We start from the raw sequence: 25,553 nt of genomic DNA on the forward strand, positions 1-25,553 counted from the left end.
CAAAAAATCTTTTTGACAACATTACATTCTACTGTACTGTACTGATGTTCTTCATTGACCTTTTTAATTTTTTCTGGAGGAAGTCTAATCAACAGTTTCAGGGTCCTGCTTTCTATATTCTCCTTTCTCTTCCCTTTCGTTTTTTTGCTCTTCACCTTCTATGATAAACTGGCAATGACTTTTATTTAATTCTCTTTTTGTAAAAAATGCAAGCAAACTCAGGTGAAAGAAAATACATCAAAATTCTGAACAAGTTTTTTAAATCTTCAATATATATCTGAGGGGGAAGCAGAGCACAGAATAGCTATCAGAATTACTTACCACACAATGGCTAATCTTGGGATAGTAAACATTAAAGCTGGTTCATAGTCATCAATCATATCTTGAGTGAGGTATCCAAGCCTTAAGGCTCTAAGCAAAATAAAATGATTTAGCAAGAGATTAGACACTCAAAGAAAATATTTCAATAGGAAAAAATATGAAAAAAATGTAATATAAGCCCAAACTAATAGTATTTAATTGATGAACTATTAGTGTACATCCTAATATACTATGTACAAAACTGACTGATGTAGCATTCGCTGTAAAATATATATATATATATATATATATATAATATATAGCCATCTAAACAAAACCAAAATATTTTTTATGCCACTTTCCCTTCTTATATACTATTTCATGTCAGGTTTCAGCTTGTTACTGGAAACCACTGGTGCTTATAGACTTGCAAGTTTAGTAGAAAAGAAAAAATCATACATTTTAAAATAATAGGGGAAAGTATTTTGTCTCATTTTCAAATAAAACTTGCTAAAATCTTTTAGGTCAAAACACACTAAGCTCACAAACATAACTAAAAAACCACACACAGAGCAACTACTATTGAAGTCTCTGAATTTAGTATTTGGGATCTTTCATCAATCACTAATAACTTTTCAAAATCATCAGTCCCTTTTTTGGGCTGAAACCTTTTTTTTTTTTTTTTTTTTTTTTTAAGGCTTTTCACTTGGTGATATTTTCTAATTTTTTCTGCATAGTTTCTTATTTCCTCATAACTTTCTTCTCCAATTCGTCCATACAATTGTGTAAGATGACACCCACACAGCACACTAGTACAGCTGCTAGTACTGGTCATGAGTAGAATAGATTTAACATTTTCTTATTCCTTTTCAATACTTGTCTTGCCAACGCTGCTGTTGGCAGACAGAGAAATAGCCATGGCTCACTTGGTGCTAGCACTAGATGGACTCATTCAGTACATGGCCAACTACAACTCCCACATTCTTTCCTACAGTTCACTGCCAGATTAACCAAATCTTTAAAAGGCAAACAATGATTTTCCTCTTAATTGTCAAATATGTGGCATTTCTATTTAGTAAGTATCTGACAGATTGTAAATATTTTCTCCAACTTGTTGCAATCATTTTCAGTTATAATCCTTTATTTTAAAAGGCCTGAAACACCTCTGATTTTGGTATCATCTACAGATCGTGAAAGCATGCTATGTATTCCTTACTGACAGTCTCAACCACATATGCATGGAAGCTAAGCTCCAGTCTTCACAGGACTTTAAAGAGCTTTTACAGGTTCTTTCTAGGTTTGGGTTGGAAGGGACCTTGCAGATCATCTAATTCCAACCTCCCTTTAGCATGACACCTCCCACTAGACCAGGTTGCCTAAAGCCCCATCCAGCCTGGCCTTGAACACCTCCAGGGATGGGGCATCCACAGTGTCTCTGGGCAACCTCTTTCAGGGCCTCACCATCCTCACGGTAAATAATTTCTTCCTCATATCTGATCTAAATATGCATTTTTTTTAGTTTAAAGCCATTCCCCCTTGTCCTATTACTACACTCCCTGACAAAGAGTCCCTCCCCACCTTTCCTGCAGCCCCCTTCAGGCACTGGCAGGCCGCTGTAAGGTCTCCCTGGAGCCTTCTCTTCTCCAGGCTGAACAACCCCAACTCCCTCAGCCTGTGTTCACTGGAGAAGTGTTCCAGCCCCTTGATCAACTTCGTGGCCCTCCTCTGGACTTGTTCTAATGTTTCCATGTCTTCAGACATGTGCTGGGGGCCCCAGAGCTGAAGGCAGGGCTCCAGGTGAGGTCTGACAAGAGCAGAGCAGAGGGGGACAATCCCCTCTATTCCCTGCTGCCCACCCATGCTGCTGTTGGTGCAGCCCAGGACATGGCTGGCTTTCTGGGCTGCAAGCGCATATTGCTGCCTCATGTCAAGCTTCTCATCAACCAACACCCCCAGGTCCTTCTTCTCCTCAGGGCTGCTCTCAATCCATTCTCTGCCCAGCCTGTGTTGGTGCTTGGGATTGCCCTGGCACAGATGCAGGACCTTGCATTTGGCCTTGTTGAATTTCATGAGGTTTGCATAGGCTCACCTCTCAGGCCTGCCAAGGTCCCTCTGAATGGCATCTCTACCCTCTGTCATTCCAACCTCACCACACAGCTTGGTGTCATTAGCAAACTTGCTGAGGATGCACTCAGTCCCACTGTCCATGTCACTGACAAGGATGTTACACAGTGCTGGTCCCCTGAGGAACACCACTCATCACTGATCTCCACTTGGACATCGAGCCATTGACCAAAACACTTTCACTGCAACCATCCAGCCGCTTCCTTACCCACCAAGCTGTCCCTCCATCAAATCCTTGTCTCTCCAATTTACAGACAAGGATATCACGGAGGACAGTGTCAAATGCTCGGCACGAGTCAAGGTAGATGATGTCAGTTGCTCTTCCCCTATTTATGATAATCACTGGAGGTTGGCAGATGATGTGAATCATCTCCCCAGGTATTCTTTACTGAAATAACGTTACATGTTGATGCCTTAAAGAGATTCATCCCTTTTAAATGCTTAGTCTTCATTTACCCATCTATACCAACAATATTACAGTATTATTACCTTTTCTTTAACAACAAAAAGAAAAGGCTTGTGCTAATGCTTTTTAAGTTTGTACTTAGATACTTAAAAGTTAAATGCCACATATTTTTATGATGTTTCTTAATGGCTACAGGTAAGGTATTTCTATACGTGTTCAGACTGAAAGCAATCATCAAAATGAAAATGTAATAGTTAATTGAATTGCTTACCTCTCCACAGTTTCACAAAATAGTACAATTACCTCTTGCTGTACATAATATTCTTTTGGGGACTTCACAGGTACCATGGCCGACACATAACTACAAAGAGTATAAAGTAATTAATGTACTTCTGTTTTGCATGATTTAACAAACCTGATCATAAGTAAAAACAAACCTAGGCCAAAACACTTTAGAAACACAACATTTCCTGAACCGTTTTGTACAGGTGTTATCCAGAACCAACTACTGACTGCCATAGGTGTCTGCATAAAAAGTCATATTTTTAATCTGCGTTTCCAATTAAGATGTTTTTCAATATAACAGCATAATTATGATTTTCTGAATCAGAAAAAAATGACTTATCTGCGTAAGGTAATACAAGAGATTATGAATACTGAGGAAGGATAAATAAGACGACAGTAAGTACTAGGGATTATTCCTAAGAGAAATTTAAAACACTACCCAATTACCAAAAATCCTGTTCTGCTGAAGGTATGAATTGCTGTATCATGTTAAATCCAAAGATAATCTCATCCAGTATCCTGTTTTTAATTATGCCCAGCACCACATACATCTAACAGACTTGCAGGAAACTGGCTTAAATTATGCAGCACAATACAAGACTTGGTCAATAGGATCTTTGACCCAAAAAGCAGTTATTTTTTCTCACCCCAAAAGCAGTTATTTTTGCCATAAACCTCCAAGCCATTTTTCCATCAGATTTTTTTAAATCAATATGTTCTTGAGTTTAATTATGGCTCATGTGTAAAAGCACTTCCTTCATCAGATTTCAATTTGCCTTCTTAAATTCACTGAGTGCATCTTGCTTTTATCTCTAAGCATGAGACAGAACAAAACCTCATAATCTCTAGACTATTTGTTATCATAAATATTTTTTTAATGTCTCTTATTTGTCACCTCTCCTCTGACAAAGAAAACATTAAGAGAAGAGACTTATGGCTTTCTTTTGTGTCTTGGAAAACCTCCCTCAAATGCCATATGCCAGTATGCAAATGGAAGATTACAGCTGACTTGAGGAGAGCAAATGCTGATTGCTAAAAAGCTATTTAATTTTCTTTTTATTATTGCTACACTGGCAGAGAAAAAATTAACAATACAACACATTACTGAAGAATTTAAATGTCATGACAAAAAAAATAATGCTTTTTCTATTAAAGGAAAACAGAACAAAACATCCAACTTCCAAAAAACAAAGAACCAAGCAACAGCTATAGTAGCTCATTAACTTAGAATCTGTTACCTTAATTCAAATTCTGCAAAAAGGACATCAAAATTTTTGAGTGAATCTTTCATTTTTTCTGTGTAGAGGTTCAAATCCCTTAAGGCCTGGTCACGTATGATGTTTCTAACTTCCTCTAGGCTGCGGGTAAGATCCTTGGCCAACGGTCTCATTGCCATACTCTCAATTTCACGATTCATAATAATCGAACCAGCAGCTAAACACTACGAAAACACGAGAAAGGAATTATTAGTTTGCATAATGTTACTTTTACGTTAAAAAAGCACAAGAGGAGATACTGGATACTTTGACTGGGGCAGTGCTTAGCCTCATTTGTTGCTAATTATTAAACAACTAGAAGATTTAAGACTGGTAGGTTCAGAGTCCTAAGTCTTCATGTTAAAGATCAGGGAGTAGCTCAGTCAGGGAGATATGAGAACGGAAGCAAGGTTGGCAGACAAACCTACGGAAAGCTCTACTCCTACTAGTGAGACAATCATCTTCAGTAGGATATATCCTCTGTGTGTGCAAGGATTGCTTGCAGAAAAGGGATGTGAATACAGGTAAAATATTCAATTCAAGCTGGACTGTTTGATTTTGTCCAATAAATTTATCCTTACAAAAAGGACATTCTGTGACTGTGATGCCTTTTGCAACAAGAACAACCACACTGGCCATGTAACAAGATCCAGTATCCTGTCTCCCACTGAAGCTGTGAATATATTTTACAGGAAAGAATATTAAAAAGCAATCAAGCAAACAAACAAGCAAACAGAAACCATAGGTCATAGTGATTCTTCCCTTCCAGTTTCTGGAAAACAGCAGGTTAAGAGACTCCTTGGCCCTGGAGTTATATATTGACTTCCTCTAACCAGCTCAAAGACAGTATTTTTTATTTTTATTTTTTAATATATCAACATATTAATATAACACTTTTCAAGATCTTGCTATTAAAATATGTTATTAAATATCTTTGCTGTTGGCTTCATTCCTTTACAGATACATTTGGAAGACAACAAGCACTGACATAAGTCATTCTTGTTCTATTTAATTAAATGAACAACTTTTTTTTTTTTTTTAACCAAAAATGTAGAAGGTTGTTTTCATTTTTTTGTTTCTGATCCCCCTTTGCAGCTCTGCACCCCTTCCCTCTCAGCCCCAGATAGAGGACCTGCAGTCCCAGCCCCTGCCTTGTGTTTAAGTGCACTCAGACAAGATCATGTTCTTACCTCTTACCAGCCAAAGCAGTATTGGTGGAAAAATATGGATAAGGCAAGCCTTACCTGTTGATAGGCACTCTTCAACTAATGATTCAATGTGACAGCACTGACAAGGACACCTAGGCATATATTTGTAACTGTCCATACAGCCTTCCTTGCTACATGCATTCACAGGACAGTGTCTGCAGGAGCATGAATCAGCAGAACTTCAGCACTGCACGCATTAAGTCTCTGAAACCAACAGGTCTGCTACGACCAGGAACAGTGGAAGTTTGATTTGGAAAGATTAAATGTATTATTTAAGTAACCCAAGCAATGAATAAGGGGAGGAAGTTGTTTTGTTTTAAAAGATACCAGTCATTTCAGTGACTCCCTCGAGCACTTTTCGCCGTGCACTCCCAGAGAAGTTACTGCCTTGGTTGGGGCTTTTCCTGATTGTTTGTTGCTGCAATCCCAGTTTGCTAGTCCCTTCGAGGAGGAAAGAATAATAGGCTTCACAGGGATTCAGTATGAATGATTGTATGAAGAATTACCCCCATCTTGCCCTCCCTAGCTACAAGGAGGTGCCGTTAAGGCAACATGGCAGACGCCCTCAGCATTTTAAAACAGAGCTGGGTGCCATCTGGATGAAGGTAGGGAAGGTCACATCATAATGAGAAGAAAAACTGCGGCTGTTATTGCTGAGCACAGGATTATACAACATTGACATCACAAATTCATTTAATAAATGCTACCCAGGATTTCTCCTACTCTGAGGAGCTTACAATTAACTACTGTCAAAGAAATTTTCAGAAGCAAAACATATGGGGTATATTGGACTGAACAAGACAGGCACTGCTAATGGAGATCATGCACTTTAAAAAGAAAGGAGGCACCAGTGGAGAAAAAGGCTGGTTAATAACGGGAGCTGAAGGATTGTTTCAAATAGCAAAGATGCAAAGCTGAAAATAACAGTGTAAGGTGCTGTCGTGTGCTGGGATGTCTAGACAACTTCCCCCTCACCCCAACAAATGCATGATGCTTAAAGTCACCTTCAGGCCAGCAGACCTGAAGATACTAAATTTACCACCGAAGATGCCACGATGATTTTTTTTTAGCCAACAAATATCAGCACTAATGAATAAGCATCTTACATATCACATCCTTTTTTTCTGATTATTCAGGCTTCCCTTGATTAAATTAATTAAGGCTTATTCACTGTAAAATCCCCTGTTCCTACAAGTTGCTGTGGAGGCAGGTTGTTGAGAGAAACCAGGCAAGAGAAGGAAAGTGGGCTTCAGTGTTTTGCATAGAACCCATTATATCTTCAGCATACATGTGAAATGTGAATTAAGTGCAATAAATGTCAGCTGAACAAACTCTGCATGTTTAATATGAGTTATAGCATCACACAGACATCAAAATAAAATGGCAGCATGCACTTAGATTTGCAGGAGAACTTTTCTCCTGAGAAAATTTCCTTCTCTCTCTTTGTTTCTAAGGCTTTCAAAGCATGAGATGTGAGATGGCCTATCAAGATAAAAGTCATCAAGAACACAAATCAGATGCTAATTTTAAAAGAACAGTTTTTTAAAAGGTGGTCATATTGACAGTAGAGAATTATGAAATTAAATCTGTATCCAATAACCAGAAGCACAGTGAAAGAATCCCCTTCCACTACACATCCCCAGCAAGTTCTCAATCTGTTCCCATTGTTCTGTAATTATACAGACCATTTTCAGAGAAGTCTCAGGGTGCACTTTAAATTCCAACTGCAAGCTTTCTGCCATAAAAAACTGCCCATTAGCCCCAAGTAACAGAAACATGAGAGACTTACTTCTGCTCCAAACCAAAGCTGTCCTGCAAGGTTGTCGTGGCGTATTTCCTCTGGAAACTTCACACAAAAGTCTCGGTTGGCCCGTTCATGAGGAATGCATTCATCCATTATTTGATTTATGATGTTCAAAACATTATCCTGAAGCAAAATATAAGAAAACATAAATACTGTTCCCAAAGTATGCACACTTTGAAACAACAAAAAAAAGTTTTAAGAGATTTTATTAGTGAGATTCCAACTAAATAAGTGACTTGGCAAATGCAGAATGCAACTGAAGAACGTCACACAAACACACACAAAGCATCCTGCTGGTGAGAAAAAGGAGAATATTGCTGGAAGGACTCAGCTTTCAATACTTCAGTGGGACTTCTGGTGAGGAGGTGTGATTTGAAGAGCTTCTTACCTGCAGCTCCCTATCTGCAAGATAACAGTAAATAAGCGAGAAGTACAAGTAAATTAGATCCCTCTCATTTCCTCTCACCAGTCCCAGCGCCAGGCATTTCGCTCTTCCTAAAAAGAGTGCCCTGCAGGGTACCCCGGAGGCCTCAGAAATTGATTTACGCTGCGATCGTCAGGGTTAAGTGGCCGTGAGCTCGTCCTGGCAATACAGATGAGGTTTCCATAGGGCTGGCGGGCGCTGTGCCACCTCACCTCCGGGACCACCCGGGGGGATACGAGGACACAGCCCGAGTGTGATAGCGTTTAATAGCAGCTCTGATCTGCCTCTGCAGCAGGACAGAGATCAAAGCCCTCTAAGCAGCTCCTTGATACGTGGTAAATAACCCGCCCTCGTTTACTTGAGAAGATAATTTTCACCTACCCCTGCTGGGTACTGCAAGGAATTTGATTACCATAATAAAGGTAGATTCAGAGCACGGGAAAGGCTGAGTGCTTTCATTAAAGATGCTTTGTTTGTCTCATGCTTTTGCCATTATTTACAGAACTTGCATTCTACTTAAAATATTTCTCAAACAAATAAAAACAAATCTGTCATGTATAGAACTGTTTAACAGGCAGAATTGCTTCCAGTCTGCATTGCTCTGTTTTATTTTGCTCTGCACTTTCAAGAAAATAACAGAAGATGGGAATTTTAAAAGAAACCTGCCTCTTTTGTGTGTTCCCACTGAGAAAAAACAAAACCTACTCTAGGTTCAAAAAAAAAACCACCTGTATTTTCTGTAATTTCAGTGCAGATAGCCGGAATTGCTGTTGCCACAAAATAATGCCAGTATCAGTCCTGTAACTACAATGGCCTTCATAAAATAAATAATCAACCAATTATGATTGGCAAAATCTATTACACGTTGGCATAAGGTGTTTTATCTGCTGCTGCACTTATTAAAGCATGCTTACCTGGAAGTATTTTGTAAGTGTATTATGCAGTAACATATAATTTGAATTAAGTTGTTCAAAGAAACAAACAGCCCCCAAACGTTTATAACACAGACAGGGATTCAGTCCCGCACCCTGCGGAGATGGGCGCGAAGTGAAGGCGCAGGGGCAGGAGCTGTACTGGAAGAGTCGTCCCTCGTGCTGAGGCTGTTCTTTGTGTAATGTTTAATTTTAGAGCTGTGCCCTCCCTCTACTGGGTCAAAGAATGTTGCCAGGATTCATGGAGACTTGGATCCCAATTCAAAGCGATGCCCATTGCAGAAACTGAGAAGACGCAGCCTCACAATGCTCTCCAGTAAAGGGAACTCAAGTTCCAGTCCCAGACAACAGAGAAGGAAGATGCTGCACCCTGGTTTGGCACTGGCATCCAGGACCAAGGAGCAGCAAGGCTGCCACCACCTCCCCAGGGTAAAATAGATGAGCAAGGAACTACGTGCCAATTCCTATGTAGTGGCAGGTAACAAAAGCAGACCAACAGCCAGGTACTGCTTTCCTTCCTCTGCTCTCTTCCTCCTGCTGTTCCTCTACAAACTGCAGGTGTAGATCAAACGATTAGTAGGAACACCATTTCTTAACTGCTCACAGTGTTATGTAGTCTAGAGCTAGCTGGGAAACCAGAATACATGTATTTTGAAAGTAGGTCCCATTCCCGTAAGGAAATCAGCTCCTAAACCATTTAGTTCCCTACCCAAAGCCACAGAGCAAAGAATGAAACTGAGGATTATAACTTGGAAACTGTGGAAAGTCACTAGTCACTTATCTGTTTTAAATGATCTATTCCTCATCTATTCCAAGAGCAGGTGCTTTGTCCATAGCACCCATATTAGCACCCGAGCAATACAGCTTGGCACGTCAGGAAAAAAAAAAGAAAAGTGAAATTTCTGTTTTCAGGACATTAATACAAGTTTGCAAAGATCTTATAATGTTGGAGTGATAGAGATAAAAAGCAACCCTACCAGCTGAACTTTTACAAAACCTACAGGAAATGCAAAGAAATATAAAAGCAGGGAACTCAGAAAAGAATTACATTTGAACTGAATTATATCAGAGTTTAAATAATCCAGTCCCATTTTAGTTTAGGGCATGATATTCCAATTCATTTTACTTGCCACCATGTTTGAATATAATAGGAAAATGCAATTTTCAATCTTTTACTTTTCTAAAAAGCTGCACAGAATGGGGCAGTGAGACCTGTATTGAAAAGTCTTTCCAATTTATTAATACATTTTTAAGCTTTAATGCATTAGTTTCCAAATGCAATCGTATTTTACAGCAAATTCAAGACAGATTGACTTCCCCATTTCACAATCTTCTACATACTTACTCAAAATTCCTGATATATCAAAGTTAGTTTTATACAAATGGGGCAAAGCAACAGGACTCCCAGACCAGTTGCTTGGCTGGGTATAGTTTGTTCTGTTTTGTACTCTGGCCTAATAGCAGTTTTTTCAAGAGTTACCTGGCTTCACATGGGCAGCTGGTCTTTCTGGCAAGAAGCTATATGAAAAACACAACTGAAGAGATGAGCACTTCTTCCTGCCAAATCTATTAGTGATAGTGGAAGATCTAAAACAGGACAGTTGACAAAATAATATTCAGTGTGAAAGTGCTGAGAAAACTATGAAGTAAACTGCTTTTGCTGTTTCAGGATGTGTCATTTCCCAAATTCTCTGAGTCTACACAGGGTAGATCTTATCCTACTAAGGGAAAAAAAAAAAGGCAAACAAAACCAATAAAACCAATTCTCCATCCTTCCCTCTTCCATGCCTCCTTCTTGTGACACCTAGAGCAGAGAAACCTGCGCAGGAAATTCACACCACTTGCTCCTGTAACGATTTCAGATCTCTGCTGCTTTGCAGCTGGAAGAGTGCCAGCCAATTTAGACAGACCATCCAATGCATTGTAAGCAAATTAGTCTTTTCTTTAAAAGAGCTTCAAGAAACATTCAATTTAGTTAATTACAGTATTCTGCTTTGTAAGCGAAGAACGAATGGGTTCAGATACATGGCAGCCCCGAGGTTTTGCTCTAAGTTAAGCAACAGAAATCAATTAGTTGGAATTGAAGTAGTAAATCTTTCACTTGATCTATCTTCCTCCATAAAAGCCTCCGGATGTTAATGTATCCTTTGGTGGCTTTATCTGTTATCTGCCGGTTCATTTGCATAGGGGGCTGAGCGCTTTTGTTTCGGCTGCTCTCCTCGGGCTTTCCTGCAGTGCCAGGGCTGCAGAGCTGTGCTCCGGGATGGGTTCCAAGTTCCACATTTCCTGGAAAACAAAACTCGGAGCTTCATGTAATGGAGAGCACTTGTTTATATCTTACTTTGATAGGAGCGGTAGTCAGACAGTGAATGCAGTTAGCCGCAGCGGAGGACAAAAAAAAATTGGTTTATTTTTGGCCCAGCAGTAATTGGCCAGATACTCGATAAGCAGAGCAAAAAGCCAACAGCGACTGCATTAGCCTTTGGGTAGGTACAAAAAGAAGAGCCAATAACTCCATTGTACTTAAGGTCTAATCAACTGAAGGCAGACTTATCTACCTCTCTGTACTTATCCTTGATAAAATCTATGCTGCCCTTCCGTGCTATTAAATTTAATATGACTTTTTTGAGGTCCTCTGCAAGAGGAAGGTAACTTCCCGTGTTGCTAAGTACCTCTTTGTTCCCCACTGCAGAACCCAGCCATGGAAACGCAGCCTCTGATAACGCTACCAGGAGCAAAACAGATAGCAGTTTAGCATCCTCATTGAAATATGGCCTTCAAATTTGCTGTTTCTTTTTCTGGCTCGATGTTAAGTTGCAGACTCCCTTCCACAGCACACTTCTGACAAACACGGAACTGATAAACAAAAATGACATAAAGGGGGATAAAGAAGATTCTGTTCCACTTCAAGCAATTAGCTGGCACTCAGGTGTTCGTGGGTTACTTTCATCAACAGGAGAAAGCAGGAACGAATGAGGTACGCTTTGATGTAAGCAAAGATTTCAAAGGACACACAAAAGGGACACCCAAATCCCTGGCTTTAGAACCCCACAAGGTCCCTGCTGGGCTGTTTCTGATCCAAGAGCCAAAGCCTCCAGACAGCAACAGGTTCCACTGCGCTCCCTCCACCCCATTTTGTACAGGTGCCAAAGGTCACCCTTTCAGTCCTTTTTTTATTTTTTATCCCGATGAGCTTCATAATGATTTCCCACTGCCAACCCCTAGATGCTCCACTTTCTAAAAGTAACTTCTGAATTGTGTGCAGTAACTCTTAGTTTAACCTAGCACACTATAAAGCACTTCCAAAATATATCACAAATGAAAGGCCACTTGGATCTCTAGCCATTTAAATGCTATATCAGCAACAAAAATTGTTCCGGTTTGTGTTGATCTGCAGCAAAGCTTCTCTTCCCGAACTGCCCTGCTGAAATACCCTTATGAGGGCACTACACACTCCAATTATCACAGCCTTGTTAACCGAAATGTTGATCTCACCTCCTGCACATGCTCGAAGTTTATTACAGGTACACTGAATAATTGTATCTCCACGTGGAGTGATTGGTACGTATGAACTGGTGAAGACCGGCACACCAATTTTCAAGCCCAAGGAGTCACTGATATTTGAGCGTAGCTTCCAGCACAACTGGTTGTTTAGCCAAGATTTCTTTCTTTCTCAACTCAAAGAACATTTTCTGCAAGCCAGTGTGCACTCTTCTGATGGATTACATTTAAATTTAACTTAAATCTGCTCTTAGTGTGTGTCTGCTGCTAACACAAAGATCTAATTGTGGAATTAAATTTCCTTCTTTTCCTGCTACCCACCCAAATATAGCTCTTGGTAAATAAAAGAGGCATCACCATTTACAGGAGGGCTGTTCAGAAGTGCCACCATCTTCACACTACACTAAGTACCGGATCATTTAGGGCATCCTCCTCTCTCTGCAGAGAAAAGCATTTTCAGATCTAAGAAATCTCAGCGTTCCTGATGCAGTCATAAGAAAGAGAAAATCTGTTTTACTCCTCCACACCAAAAACCCATTAGCTAATAATAGAGATGACAGCCTTTCCTGAAATGAAGAATACCCCAGCTTGTACTGAAGGACTGGGTTCTCAGCACAGCTTCCCAGCCAAGCCTGCCTTACTGGGAAATGAGAACTTAAAAACTGTGCACAGCAAGACAAGATATTACCAGATAAACACAGTGGATACACTGCTCTTAGAGCAGTTTATAACTACTCAAGCCTTTTCTATAAGGACTCTAAATGTTTGTCTTGTATTGAAAGACACTTGAACAACACAATAAGTAAAATTGTACCTTGACATCCCCTTTATGTAGTGTCAGGGCAACAGGAGAATAATTCCCTCTGAACAAGGGCATGTGCTACAACAAACAGTACCAGGCTTCCTGCGTGGCACAATGATCTCAATACTGCCCAGAAACATACTGCAAGCTTTCCCAAGACCTTCAGCCTGGCACAGAGCTGGCACCACCTTCTTCCTACTGCCTCCAAGCTACCTGGCAGCAGAGGCTGAGAGCAGAAGGGCAATGCTGCCACGACTCACTGCCACCTCCTCTTTGCCTCTTCAATGCCATGGGGTAGAGAAGCACGAAAAACCTTCCTAACATGTAAATTTATAATTTCAGACTATAGTAGTAAACATTGTTAAAATCCTTTTTTTCCCCAAGAAAAATGTCTTAAAATATTAATCACTCCCTACACGAGACCAAATACGAATCCAAAATGCAGACAGGGAAGATAAACCTTGGATTGTTGATAGAGTTGTACTGGTGAGTACTTACAGGGTACCAACTTATGGCCAAGCCTTTTCTATTTCCTAGCCTCCCTGCCAATCATTCTATACTCAAAAATAATACAAGTGACCAAAAGTTTCCCAACATAGACGAAAAGCAGACAAGTTTAAAAAGAACACAATTAATCATTTCATTTACTAATTTAGAAATGCTTATTGCAGTACATTTCTTTTCTACCTAGTTATACCACTCCACTGATCACTCAAAACTTCTGGGGGGGAAAGAAAGATTAAATGCAAAATCTGCGCTCATAACCTACTTTGGTTATTGAAGACAACAGAAAAAAATCAGCTTTTCTGATACTCACTAGGAGTAATGAAATGAGAAATATTGTAATCAATTACAAAATAACTGAAGTGGAGATCAAACTCTACAGAAAAAAATGTAAAGGCTCTTTTATCAGAGATAAACACTGCAGCAGAAGTGTTCATTGTGTGGAATTTAGGGACAATCTTGAAATCACCAATTAAATCAATCATAAAATGTTTCTCTTCTCAGTTGCACTTTCCTTCTCTTTTAAACTGACACTGTCACCACTTCAATTAAATGGGCAGAGAATGTTTAAAAAGAGAACAAAGCTTGGCTGGCTCACCTATCAGTCAACTGCCCAGTCCTTCTGGCATGAATATCTGGGTTTCCTAAATCTGTATCAAGTCTCTTAAATATAGCCCTTATGGGAATTTCTTTAGAGCCCACCAGCTCTGTTACATTTTATAAAAACTCACAAACAGGTACAAATCAGGACGCCAGCATTGGTTCCTCCTCATCAGAGATCAATGAATCATGCCCAAGTGTTCCAATGCTATTGAATGGCCAGATTCTGCCATGGGTTCCTGCTTTCTCCCCAAAATATATTTGTGTAGTATATTTTTCTAAACTTTGGGAACACTAAGGCAAAGAATTTTGATTTCTTTAAGTTTATTTTTTTTCTTTAATTTTGATTTCTTCCCTGTGAATCAATAATTACCCTGCTGTCTCCTTCACTGAATTCCCCTAGCATCACTACCATAATATCTGGAGGGCTCACACAAATTGAGCAGACCAGAAAGACTTGGCCATTACTTTCTGAAAGTACTCCTGGCTCAGTCCCCACTGTTCAACCTTTACATCATTTAGCAAAATAACATAAGGAAGAGATTCTTGCCAACTTCTAACCAATCATTAGGTCTCAGAATCCAGCTGGGAGTTTCTTACAGCTTTAGTCTAACTTGCCTTGTTTAATGAGATCTATTTCTGCCTAATTCTAGAAGAAAATGTTCTTCGATGGACAGATGCAATCAAACATGAAAATGTCGCACCTCTGAACTGCCTCGCTGTGCGCAGTGATTATGGTACATACTCCCAGTTTGCTCTTATCAAGAATGTTAATGAATACAATTAGTATTTCTGAGATAACTCACTGCCAATCCTCTATGACACCATCATTGTCCTATGAGTTATTTAACAGCTCTTCACAGATACCTTCTTCACCAAGGGATGCTCATTAAAGCTGACTTTCTTTTTAAATTTTTCTCTTCGGCGCAGATATAATTTAGATAAACTAAAAGAAGAAAAGGGCATGTTTTTCCCTCGTACCACTTAAAGTTGTCAGATAACAGGAGACACCTCCAGATAAGTCATTTTGCAAGATGGGCAGCAAACAGCGTAAGGCGGCTGTGCAACATCAGCTGTTAGGCTGTGACACCAGCTTGTGCAGCCTAGCCCCCATCCCACCTACTTTGCAGCTTTCCTTTCTGTCTCTAGACCGTGCTGGGATGTCTCGTTGGCACTGGCAGCTTCTTGTACAAAGGGTACAAGTGAGCTGGCTCAGTGCACTCACCCGGAGTAACCCCGGGCATTTCCCTGCTGAAGTTCACGGGATGACTCTGCAAATATTTGCCTCGGTACAGCTGAAGATGCGGTTTCATAATGGTCTACAGCTGGCCGCAGCTTATTTAAAGTGGCTCTGGATAAGGATCTATACCCCCACCGCTCCCTCGCCACGCCTGTCTATGGCTATTATCCAGCCGCAGGCAGCCCTTTTATGCCAGCAGGCATCCACACGTCAAGCAAATCACTTGGGCTGAGAGCACAGCCCTACCAAAGACTTGCCTCCAACCAGGCTTCCAGGAGGCTCCAGGCCACCCCACAGCTGCTCCATCACTGCTGGAACACGAGCTGGGCTCCTGGAACAGACGGACTGCTGTAGGAAGGACGGACGGACAGACGATGCTGCCATGTTTGTGGGCAACACCATCTCAAATCAGTTTTAGGTAAAACCAACCTGTGACCTGGGGGGAGCATGTTGAAGTGTAGGGATAGGAATAAGAATAGTGTAAGTAGGAAATGGGAAGCCTTTATATTGACACTGTCAATGGACTTACAGCCCAAGGAGCCATGTGTTGTAACACAAACATTCACATTTCAGGAGATTCTTCTTTTTTAACTACAGTTTATCTATCTTGTTTGCTTATACTCCACCACATATCCAGGCACTAATGCAAAGAAATTTACCCAAGCTAAAATGTATGTAACATTTATACTGACTGCCCAAGGGCTTGCTTGAGCCCATGACTGGGCAATCCACATGCACAGCTGCTGAAATTATCACAGGACTCTGACCAAAACCTCCCAAACATACATAAAATACTTTTTTTTTTTTTCCTGAAATCACGCTATGCATTTCCACCACTACAGTAAAAAAATAAACAAACAAAAAAACAACTAGCAGTGTTAATCCACAGCACTGGTAGATTAAAAACCCTCTACCTACTAGCAGAGAAAGAACACACTTCACATTAAAAATAAATAAATAAATAAAGGAAAATGTGATTTCATTGAACAGAGTTAACTGAGACAGGTATGTTGAAGTTCTGGAGCTGCAGACAGAAGACAAAAGGCTAATTAGGTATTACATTACCAATCAACTGCAGTTATATCCAACAAGAATTCAACTCAAAACTGCAGAGCCCAAAATTTTAGAGGTATCTGTTCTAAAACAGATGAGTCTGGTGGCTCAAGACCAGTTCTGCTATCAGTATATTGAAAATGACCAAGTGAAGGATTTTCTCCTAAAAAAAAAAAATTTACATAAAGATAATGTTGCCTTCCTTACTGAGGAGTGCACTCAAAATTTGATTTCTCAATTATACAACATGATGTGCTTTTAGACTCTTATTTGCATTGCAGAATAAGCCAGACAACCACAATTATGTTAATTAGATCTACTGAGAGAACTCTTCACATTCCAGTTATGGGGTTAAATTTGCAAAATCCCCGTGGAAGCACATCGAATAAACAGGGCAGACTTTAAGGCCAGCAGCTTGCAGGAATGTGCGAAAATGGTACAATACTTCTTTAACCCAGCTACCATCGAAGTCTTGAGTAAACATTACTACATAAGCCTGCTAAAATTCAGCCTTTTTTTGTAGGACATCAGACCTAACAAAAAAAAAAAAAAAAAAAAAAAAAGTGTTCTGATGGTATCAGAATAATCCTAAGGCAAAAATCAGAGAGCTTATGTCAATAAAACAGTTTTATCACAATGCCTCTCTCACTGGCACAAGTCAATTCAACAAAATTTGCGGTCTCAGGGTGATCACTTACACTTCCACACAAACTACTGGGCTGCTTTATCATGGGCACTGTTTAAGTGGCATGGCAATGATTTCAGCAGTAGGTACATTGGGGCACCCGAGGAATCACAGAATACAAGTACCTATTGCTAGGCATTCGCTTAAGGAAACTTCCCCAACAGAAACACTAAAGAGAACTAAAAATGTATTCACAGGGCTGAACCCAAAGTTTTATTGTGTACATCATCCAGCAATACTCCTCAGGTATCAGGAGCAATACTTCTGTTCCCCCTCCGGCATCTTCTCTGAACAGGGAGCAGCATCCACATATGGGAAGGACCACGAACTTGGGGCAGTACTGCTGTTCATCAACACTTTTTTTTGAAAGAAGACAAGACTATTTTGTGTAAGAAGTGAAAAATCCAGCAGGAGTAGATGGCGTAAGTAAGAAGGTGACCACTCCTAACCAACACAGCATGCTCCCTGCATAACTCATTTCATACAACTACTTGTTTTGCAAAGTCTTTAAAATGTCTTCAAGTGTGCAAGAAGTGCAAATGCTTGCACCAAGCCTACCGTCTGCTGCCTGCTCCCCGATAAATAAACTTTGGCTCATCTGAGCTGTTTTCATACCAAGCACTTCAAACTTCTCTGAAGCATTCCTAAGTTAATAAACTTAACTTAATAAAAGTGTAGTTCTTAGAAAAACTAACTTGTTTTTTTAAATGACTGTCCTAAAGTCAGCCCTTTTCCACCAATTGTTTTAGAGCGCTGTGCTGCAATGAGCTAAGAGGAAGTCTTTCCTAAGCCTTGGTCTGAGGCAGAAAACAGTCGCAGCATCCTTACACCACAAAAGGAACCAGGTCAGCTATGACCAAACTATTTTCATTTGGTCATCTCTCTGTCTAATGATCAAGTTGCAATGACTGACCAATGGGTAACACCTTATCTATTTTCCTCCCTTCACCTTGAACTCCAGCCATTTAATTAGCAGGTTATTGGTAAATTATACACCAGCAGTAAAAACAGTGCAGTCTGCAATTCATTTGTTCTCTCGGCACACTCTAAATCTATTTTGTAATACCTCCTGCTAATATGCACAAGTCCTTGGGGTGCCCAACGCATAATATATGTGGATCCGTATGTAGATATACATCTAAAGGCTTCCTTTTGTCTAATGAAAGCTTACAACCTACACACGAGAAGCCAAAGTTGCACAATATTTCACAGAATATGCATAATAACCCATTATTCATAATATTTGAAATATATTCACAGCATTATACATACACGGGATATTGTGATATTCCTCCCAAATATGAGCTAGTTAATGATTTATGAATTGTTTCATAGAGAAAAAAAATTAGCCTTTAACTTTCAAATACATTAAGATCACAACGTAAATTTAAGTCCACTGTTAAGAATTTTCTTTAAGAAATTAATTTGCCTTCTTGTCTTTCTTATCATACTTCACTGGTACGAAAGAAAAATTAAATTAAAGAATGTTTTTTTTCTAATATGATTAAGTGAAAAAGCTTCTAGCAGAAGAAAACAGAGTTAAACCCCAAGTACATAAATAACAAGTAAATAATTTTCCCATATTGTTGATCTTGCTAACGTGTTGGTAACACACACATATGGAGGAAAAAAGGCATTTTGCAGCACATTTAAATCATGTGACTGCATAACCAATTCAGTGGCCCACATGGGAATTTATCCTTCTTTTCAACAGCAAAAAAAAAAAAAAAAAAAAAAAAAAAAAAAAAAAAAAAAAAAAGGAATAAAGGGATAAAAAAAAAAAAAAAAAAAGGAGCTGACTACAACTCTCTGATGGCATTGTTGAAGAACCCGGAAAAACTACAAAACTATAAAGCCCCTGACAGTTAGACACGTCATATTAAATTAGAGCTTACAGAAGTGATCTGCTGTAGTCTCATATCCACAAATGTTGAGGAAAAAAAAAGTCAGTTTTAAAATGACCTCGATCCCCTGTCCTCACGTAGCCTTCAGACGCACGGTAATTACCAGCATGTCTCAGGTATGGTATGTCAATGTTCAGGCAAGATACCAACACGTCTGTTCTTCTTAATACAAACAGTATGATCCAAGGCAGATAAGCACGCATTAAGAAGAAAACACCACATTTTTATAATGCTCAAAAATTGTCATGTCTTGACAGCAAAGAAAAAAAAAATCTCTTTGGCTTTCTAATTGAAGTAGGTATTAAATATTAACCTTGCTTTCCTGTTAAATGGAGGACTACCTCATCTCCCACCAAAGACAAATTATTTTTCCTTCTGAGTTTCCAAGCAGAGAACACGTTCCTCATGAGCAGATGGTGCAGGGTAACGTAGCATCACGAGCCCTTTCACTAACAACCTACCGCTTCCCCAGCACGCGCTGTTTAATACAATCACGTTCCTCTTCTCGCTGATAAAAAATTAATTGTATTTTATATAGAAAGACAAGTTTCCTCTTTCATTATTTACCAACTTGTGATTCTAGCTTGAGTTTCACCCTTCTGAAATATAAATACACACAAAATAAAGAAGTCTCATGGACAATACTTTCCATTCCTCGCTGCAGAGAAATCCCCACGTGCTCCGTGCAGAGCTGGCTGCAAAGCAGGGATGGCTCTCAGCAGCTCGGGAAGCAGCACCAGGCATTTTGGCAATTCTGTGACCACTTCTGCATTTTTTGGTTGGGTGGTTCTTATTAAAAGAAAAAAGGAACCCACAGACAGTGCAAGGAGAGGTGAAAAGCAACTGGACTGGCCTCCTTCCCTCTGTCAGGCCATCAGTAACTCCTTGCTTAAGTGCCCCGTTATCAAACAGCAACACTGGTTCACCCAAACACCAAAAAGGGCCACATGAAGAGATTCCTCACTTTTAGACTTATCTTACCCATACATCTCCAGCTTCAGGAAGCAAATGATGTATTTATGCTTATTTCATTGATGAAAGCTGCAAGTCTTTTAGTTTGTTGTAGATTTTAGCATGCCTTCCTGTGACAAGGGAGGTTCTCCTGAGGAGCTTCTGCAGCATTTTACCCTCCTATTACTCACTGTTTTGCACAGCCCATTTTTCACTTCCTTTCCATACCCTACAGGGTGCTCTTGCAGCCTGTAGCTGAGAACCAGCCTGTAACACGTGCACTCCTTCATGATAAGGGCAAAGCTGTTTTCCTCAGCACTTGAATTGCAGCTCGTCTCCTTCTGATGCTTTCAGTTGTTAAACTGAGCCACAAGACACGGAGAGATAAGTACCAGTGGTAGAAACAGAGCGTTTTTGATAACATTCTCTACATGTATTTTATATTGTTACAGAAATTGATGCAGACAAATGATAACAAAACACTGGAATATGCTTCAGCTTTCTCTAAGGGCTCTGATTCCTCAGCAACATTCACTTATACCGTGATAGTTAATGAGGTTCAAATTCAGGTGTCCACCACCAATGTATGGACTAACATATGTATGAAGCAGTACACTGAAGTCTACATATATTTTAAAGCCTAATGTTACAGCAAACTGAAGCCACTGAAAGATGACTCAAAAATCATGGCCAGCCAGTTGCAGGAATTCACAAAGTGCTTCCCTAGTGGCTCCATCAGGCAAATAGCAAGAAAAGTGAAGAGGTAGTACAATATGTTACCAGTCAATCATTCCTATAAATGAGCTAGGAAATGTAAGCTTTCACAAATATTAGAAAGTTCCCATTTTACTATTCTGTGGCACAGCACAAGGGGTAGCACGTCTGGACGAGTCGATGGTTTGCTTCAGGTCAGTGCCCCAGCAGGGGCAAATTCCTTCCCAGTGGACTTTAATGTGCCAGATGACACATTGCTGAGACACAGCCTGCTGTTCAAGGAATAATTTTGATAAAACCACACCGGGAACTGACTCCTAACACTACTCTGAGAACTCGCTGCTTTACACAGAAGTAATTCTCAGTGCACTAAGGCAGCAAGCAAGCACCGTGACCCTGGGAGCACTTTAATAACGGGAAGCGCTTAGATGCAGGTTTGGTTTTGACCTGTCAAGTTCTAGCAAAATCTCCACGTTAGAAACAAAGGTGGTTTTACTCTTTACTCTCCAACTTAGGCAAAAAAGATCTACAATATGTAACATTAAAGCTAATTCCATTAGAATGATCCAGAAATTGATTTAGATCAGTCTACTGGCTCAAGTAACAAGATATTAATCAATATGAAAATAGCAATGGTCAAAGTAAACTCATTTAGAAAACTATCAGAAATGCATGAGTGATTAATTAAAAAATGTACACAACATGACGTTATTTCTTATGAAATTCAATACCAAAAAACGTCTTGTGATGCTGGGAGGGGCAGGAGCACCACAGAAAATAACACCTTATTCTAACCCCAATATAAAAATATATCAATTAGTTATTTGTGTTGCAAGGAAAAAAATAAAAGCCACTCAGATGAACCAGCACTGCATATTCCTCAAGATTCAGAGATGGAAATAAGTTTTACTTAAGGAAAAAAAATTGTACCTTCCCACTATCGCCATCAATCAAGATCAAAAAAAAGAAGTATAACATACTTTTTTTTTTTCCTCATTTAAGAAAAACTTACATAGCTTTTCATCATGCATCTCTCCACACGTAAGTTACCATTAATTTTAGCAGAAAGCAACACAGGAAGAAGTGCTTTATTCCATTAGGTAGGTATTAGCCACACAAAAAAATGCAAGACATTTTATTAACAGGTAAGTTATGTTTGAAGAATATTCTCTTGTTGACACGCAAACACCAAAGCAAAACAAAGGATGCCATTTTTATAACAAGCTACCATAACTGGATCAAACTTTTATATCGCATTAATGTGAAAACAAAAAGCAAAGCTTTGAAAATCAATACCTTAATTCTTACTCGTAAGTACATGCTACTCAGCATCATGCTAAACAGTCAACTCACAGCATTTGAAATCCAAGGTGCAAGATCTTCAGAAGTTTTAAAGTGAATTTACTGTAAAAAGTGTGATTTTATCAATCAAATAGTGCTCAATCAAAATAGTAAAAGACAACAGTTGCACTTTTTTTTTTTTTTTACTACATAAGTTTCAACAGCCTTGAAAACAGAAGTTCCCTGTATATCCATTGGAAAAATAAAAAAATAAAAGAAATGAGAACAGCTAAGGCACCAGACTAATACTGCCCTTTTTGTTAAGAGAGAAACCACTAAATATAGCTATTATAAAGCATTGCATTTTCTAGGTAGGGCCCTTTTGTTTTTCCTGAACCTGTTTATGCACTACAGTAAACTCGGAACTCTCAAACAATAGTTTCAACAACTGAAAATATCAACACAGATATAAAGCTGAGCTCTTTGGATATGGTTAAGATCCATCTCTAAAAAGAACTGCGGTTTGTAAGACTTGTTGACTGTTGACTGTGATCTGACCTTTTCTGCAGATCTTTGAAAATTAGAAGTTGCAAAAATAGCTGCACAAAAAAAATACAACTATCTCCATCTTTTCTTTCTGCTCTAGTAACAGATTGTTTAAGTAACAGCAATCTGTTAGACAAATGAAAAGAAGAAACTACCAGGCATCAGACGGTATTAAGAGTCACAAGATAGTGAGTCACTACACAACAAGCCAAGCAAACTGACCAAGGAACTATCAGAGTCTGCATTTCTTGCATTCCTACATCTGAAAGATTCAGAAAAGCTATTTTTTGAACAGAATTCTCTGCCTGTACTACAATAAGCAAATAGGAAAGCCAGTGCACCTGCACAGAAACAGAAGAAATTTTTATCTCCAGGGATAAAACAAGGAGGTTAACTTGCACCATGATATTATTCATCCATCCTTGTTATCATAAAGCCTTTTATAACAACAGTTTGGAAAGAATTTGCCTAGAAAGTTTGTGGAATGTCCATTACTAGAGGTTTATAAGAATAAACCAAATACAATTTGTGAAAGGTGATTTAGGTATAGCTGATCCATCACACAGAAGATTGAAGTCAATGATCTTTCAAGATAACTTCACCCCTATTTTATCCTCCAAGACACTGAACTTTTACTGTTACTAAACTTAGTTTCCCAGTTTTGTAAGCCCTGTAACTTCACATTTTTTTTCTCTAGTGACAGTACAGTAGGAAACTGAAGATACTCAAACCAGACAGAAGTATTGAAATTGTTTCTGACATAACACATTAGCTGCCAACTCTTTCCCTGTAAAATGTTCTTCAAAAACGAAAGACTGCACTTTTTCATTCAGTTTTCTTGCAAACCAACACATAGTACCTCACTTTTTTTCATTCCCTTTTCATTAAGAGACTCAGCTAACTTAATGTGAACATTTGTTACACTGATCAGGGCACTGCTCTTCTAATTTATCTTAACTTGGTCAGCAATGATTTTTTTCTGCATAATGAAGTTTGGTACATTTTAACCACCAGTACAGTAATGTCAGAAATTCTAGCCAAGGTGAATGAAAATGAATCCTTTACACCCAATTTACGTTCCCACCAAATAAAAAATGGCAATGAATCTGTATTACCAGGGTCTTTACACTTAAAATTCACCTGACGTGACAACAAGTGTTTGCTTTTCATACAGAAATCCTCCAGAGCATAATATACTGTGGACTTCAGCTCACTGTGGTTTAAAGTCTTATCTTTGGTGCAACTGGGAGAGGAAGTATCAGAGCATTTGTGCAAGAATGAAGAACAGAACTACAGTGAACTAGTCTTTGCAGTCCTCAATACTGCCTTCAAGTCTTGCTTAAATTATAGCCATTTTTTCAGAAAATACTATAAGGAATCTTAGGTAAGCTATATTATACAACAACAATTTAGAAACTTATTTGTTCGTTGGAAGTAATTTACTAATAAATATCCTTTTCTGTTTGGTTCCTCAGTAGTTCCTCTCACTTTCAAGGCTTCTTAAATGAGGCAGATAATATTATTTCCAAAAATTAGCAAAGCTATCAGCTGCGTTCATGTAGCTCGTTTACTAATGAAAAGCTGTCAGATTCATGAAGCATGGAAGCTGAGCATCTACAAAAGATATGGCTACTTTACACTGCCTGAAATTTTGCAATATTCCTCATGTTCTAGTAAGCTCTGTATGCTTATTTCACATAAAGGAAACAAAATCTTTAATATGTGCTCTCATTTAAAGGAAACCATCAACAAACACTTAAATGAGGTGGAGTAGATTTATTTTATAAATTGTTCTCGAAGAACACAGCCTTTAAGCTAATAAAAGTCATACAACTACCAAAGTCATTTTAAATAGATTTGACAATAAAAACTAATTAATGCAATAAATAATAATGTAATACATTTAATGTACATGAAAATGCCAATGAAACCAGGAATATGCCAGTCTGATTACCTGACAAGAGCGAAACTGGTTGACTAGCAGTGTACATCTCTGTGGGTCCTTTCTTCCATCCAAACTGTCCAGCTCAGCTGCTACTTGATTTAGTTCCTCATCAGCATAGTAGAATTGAGCAAGGAGCTGCGGGTCTGTTCTCTGCATGGAAGAGAGAGACACATATAGAATCCTATATTATTTTTTGCCAATAAAAAAAAAGCTATTTATATTTTCTGTAATTAAACAAACAAACAAAAAATGTTTAAGCCAGATCTGCAGCACAGAAGCACAAAAAGAATGATCTTAATGCATTTCTGCATATTTATAAAAGTTTTCTACCTTGAAGAAAAAAATCTCTTCTGTAACAAAGTTGGAGCACAATTAAGCTACTGTTATCTCGAAAACCATCCTGCCATTCTCACCCATTGTGGCATAATTACCTGGTGGACAAACAACTGAATCACTAGTTTTGTTTATTAAACAAAAGTGCATTTCAGTTTTGGCAAAACAAGACAAAGTTGCTTGCCAAGTCAATAACAACCACCCACTGCCAACAAGACGATGTGATGGGCCTTCAGCAGAAGCTGCAGCACCAACTTGTGACCACTGCAGTGACCCTTGAAACCCACTGCCCACCTGGACACAACCCTCATTTTGAGGATCACAAGAATCACATCATAGGAGGTAGAGGTACTGAATCTACTAGATACGCTGTAAGGGTCAAGTAGATACAAAGACCTGACAAAGCAAATGATATGATTAATGAAGTCTTACAGAGAGAAAACTACATCACAAGTCTTTCAGAGACTTTTCAGAAGTCTTCCAAGTCTTTCAGAAACTATTCAGAAGTCTTCCAAGTGGCAAGGAACAGAATTACTATGATGAGTTTTGTCCACATTAAAAAAACATCAATAATAATGGAAAGAAGAATGAGGGAATTTATCAAGAAAAAACTAATAATAATCATCATTATGTGGGAATAATTTCCCTATAAAAGGAAAATATAATAATATTAAGGACGGGAAATTCAGATCCCTATGAAAGCTTCCAAGCATTTCACAGAATCACAGAATGGCTGAGGTTGGCAGGGACTTGCT

General features: G+C 39.0%; 1 protein-coding gene across 5 annotated transcripts in view; it reads right to left on the bottom strand.

The window, feature by feature from the left end:
• Positions 1-25,553, bottom strand: part of ZFYVE28 (zinc finger FYVE-type containing 28) — a 144,794-nt gene that overhangs the window by 50,496 nt on the left and 68,745 nt on the right. For all 5 annotated transcript variants that reach the window (XM_084517167.1, XM_084517166.1, XM_084517165.1 and 2 more), the window contains exons 2-6: positions 24,475-24,615; positions 7,369-7,506; positions 4,354-4,556; positions 3,102-3,191; positions 322-411 (exon numbers count right to left, since the gene is read on the bottom strand). In XM_084517167.1, coding sequence (XP_084373293.1) covers positions 322-411; positions 3,102-3,191; positions 4,354-4,556; positions 7,369-7,506; positions 24,475-24,615 — 662 coding nt within the window. The remainder of the gene's footprint in view (positions 1-321; positions 412-3,101; positions 3,192-4,353; positions 4,557-7,368; positions 7,507-24,474; positions 24,616-25,553) is intronic.

Source organism: Aythya ferina (genome assembly GCF_964211825.1).
Source record: "Aythya ferina genome assembly, chromosome: 4".
Lineage (NCBI taxonomy): Eukaryota > Metazoa > Chordata > Aves > Anseriformes > Anatidae > Aythya > Aythya ferina.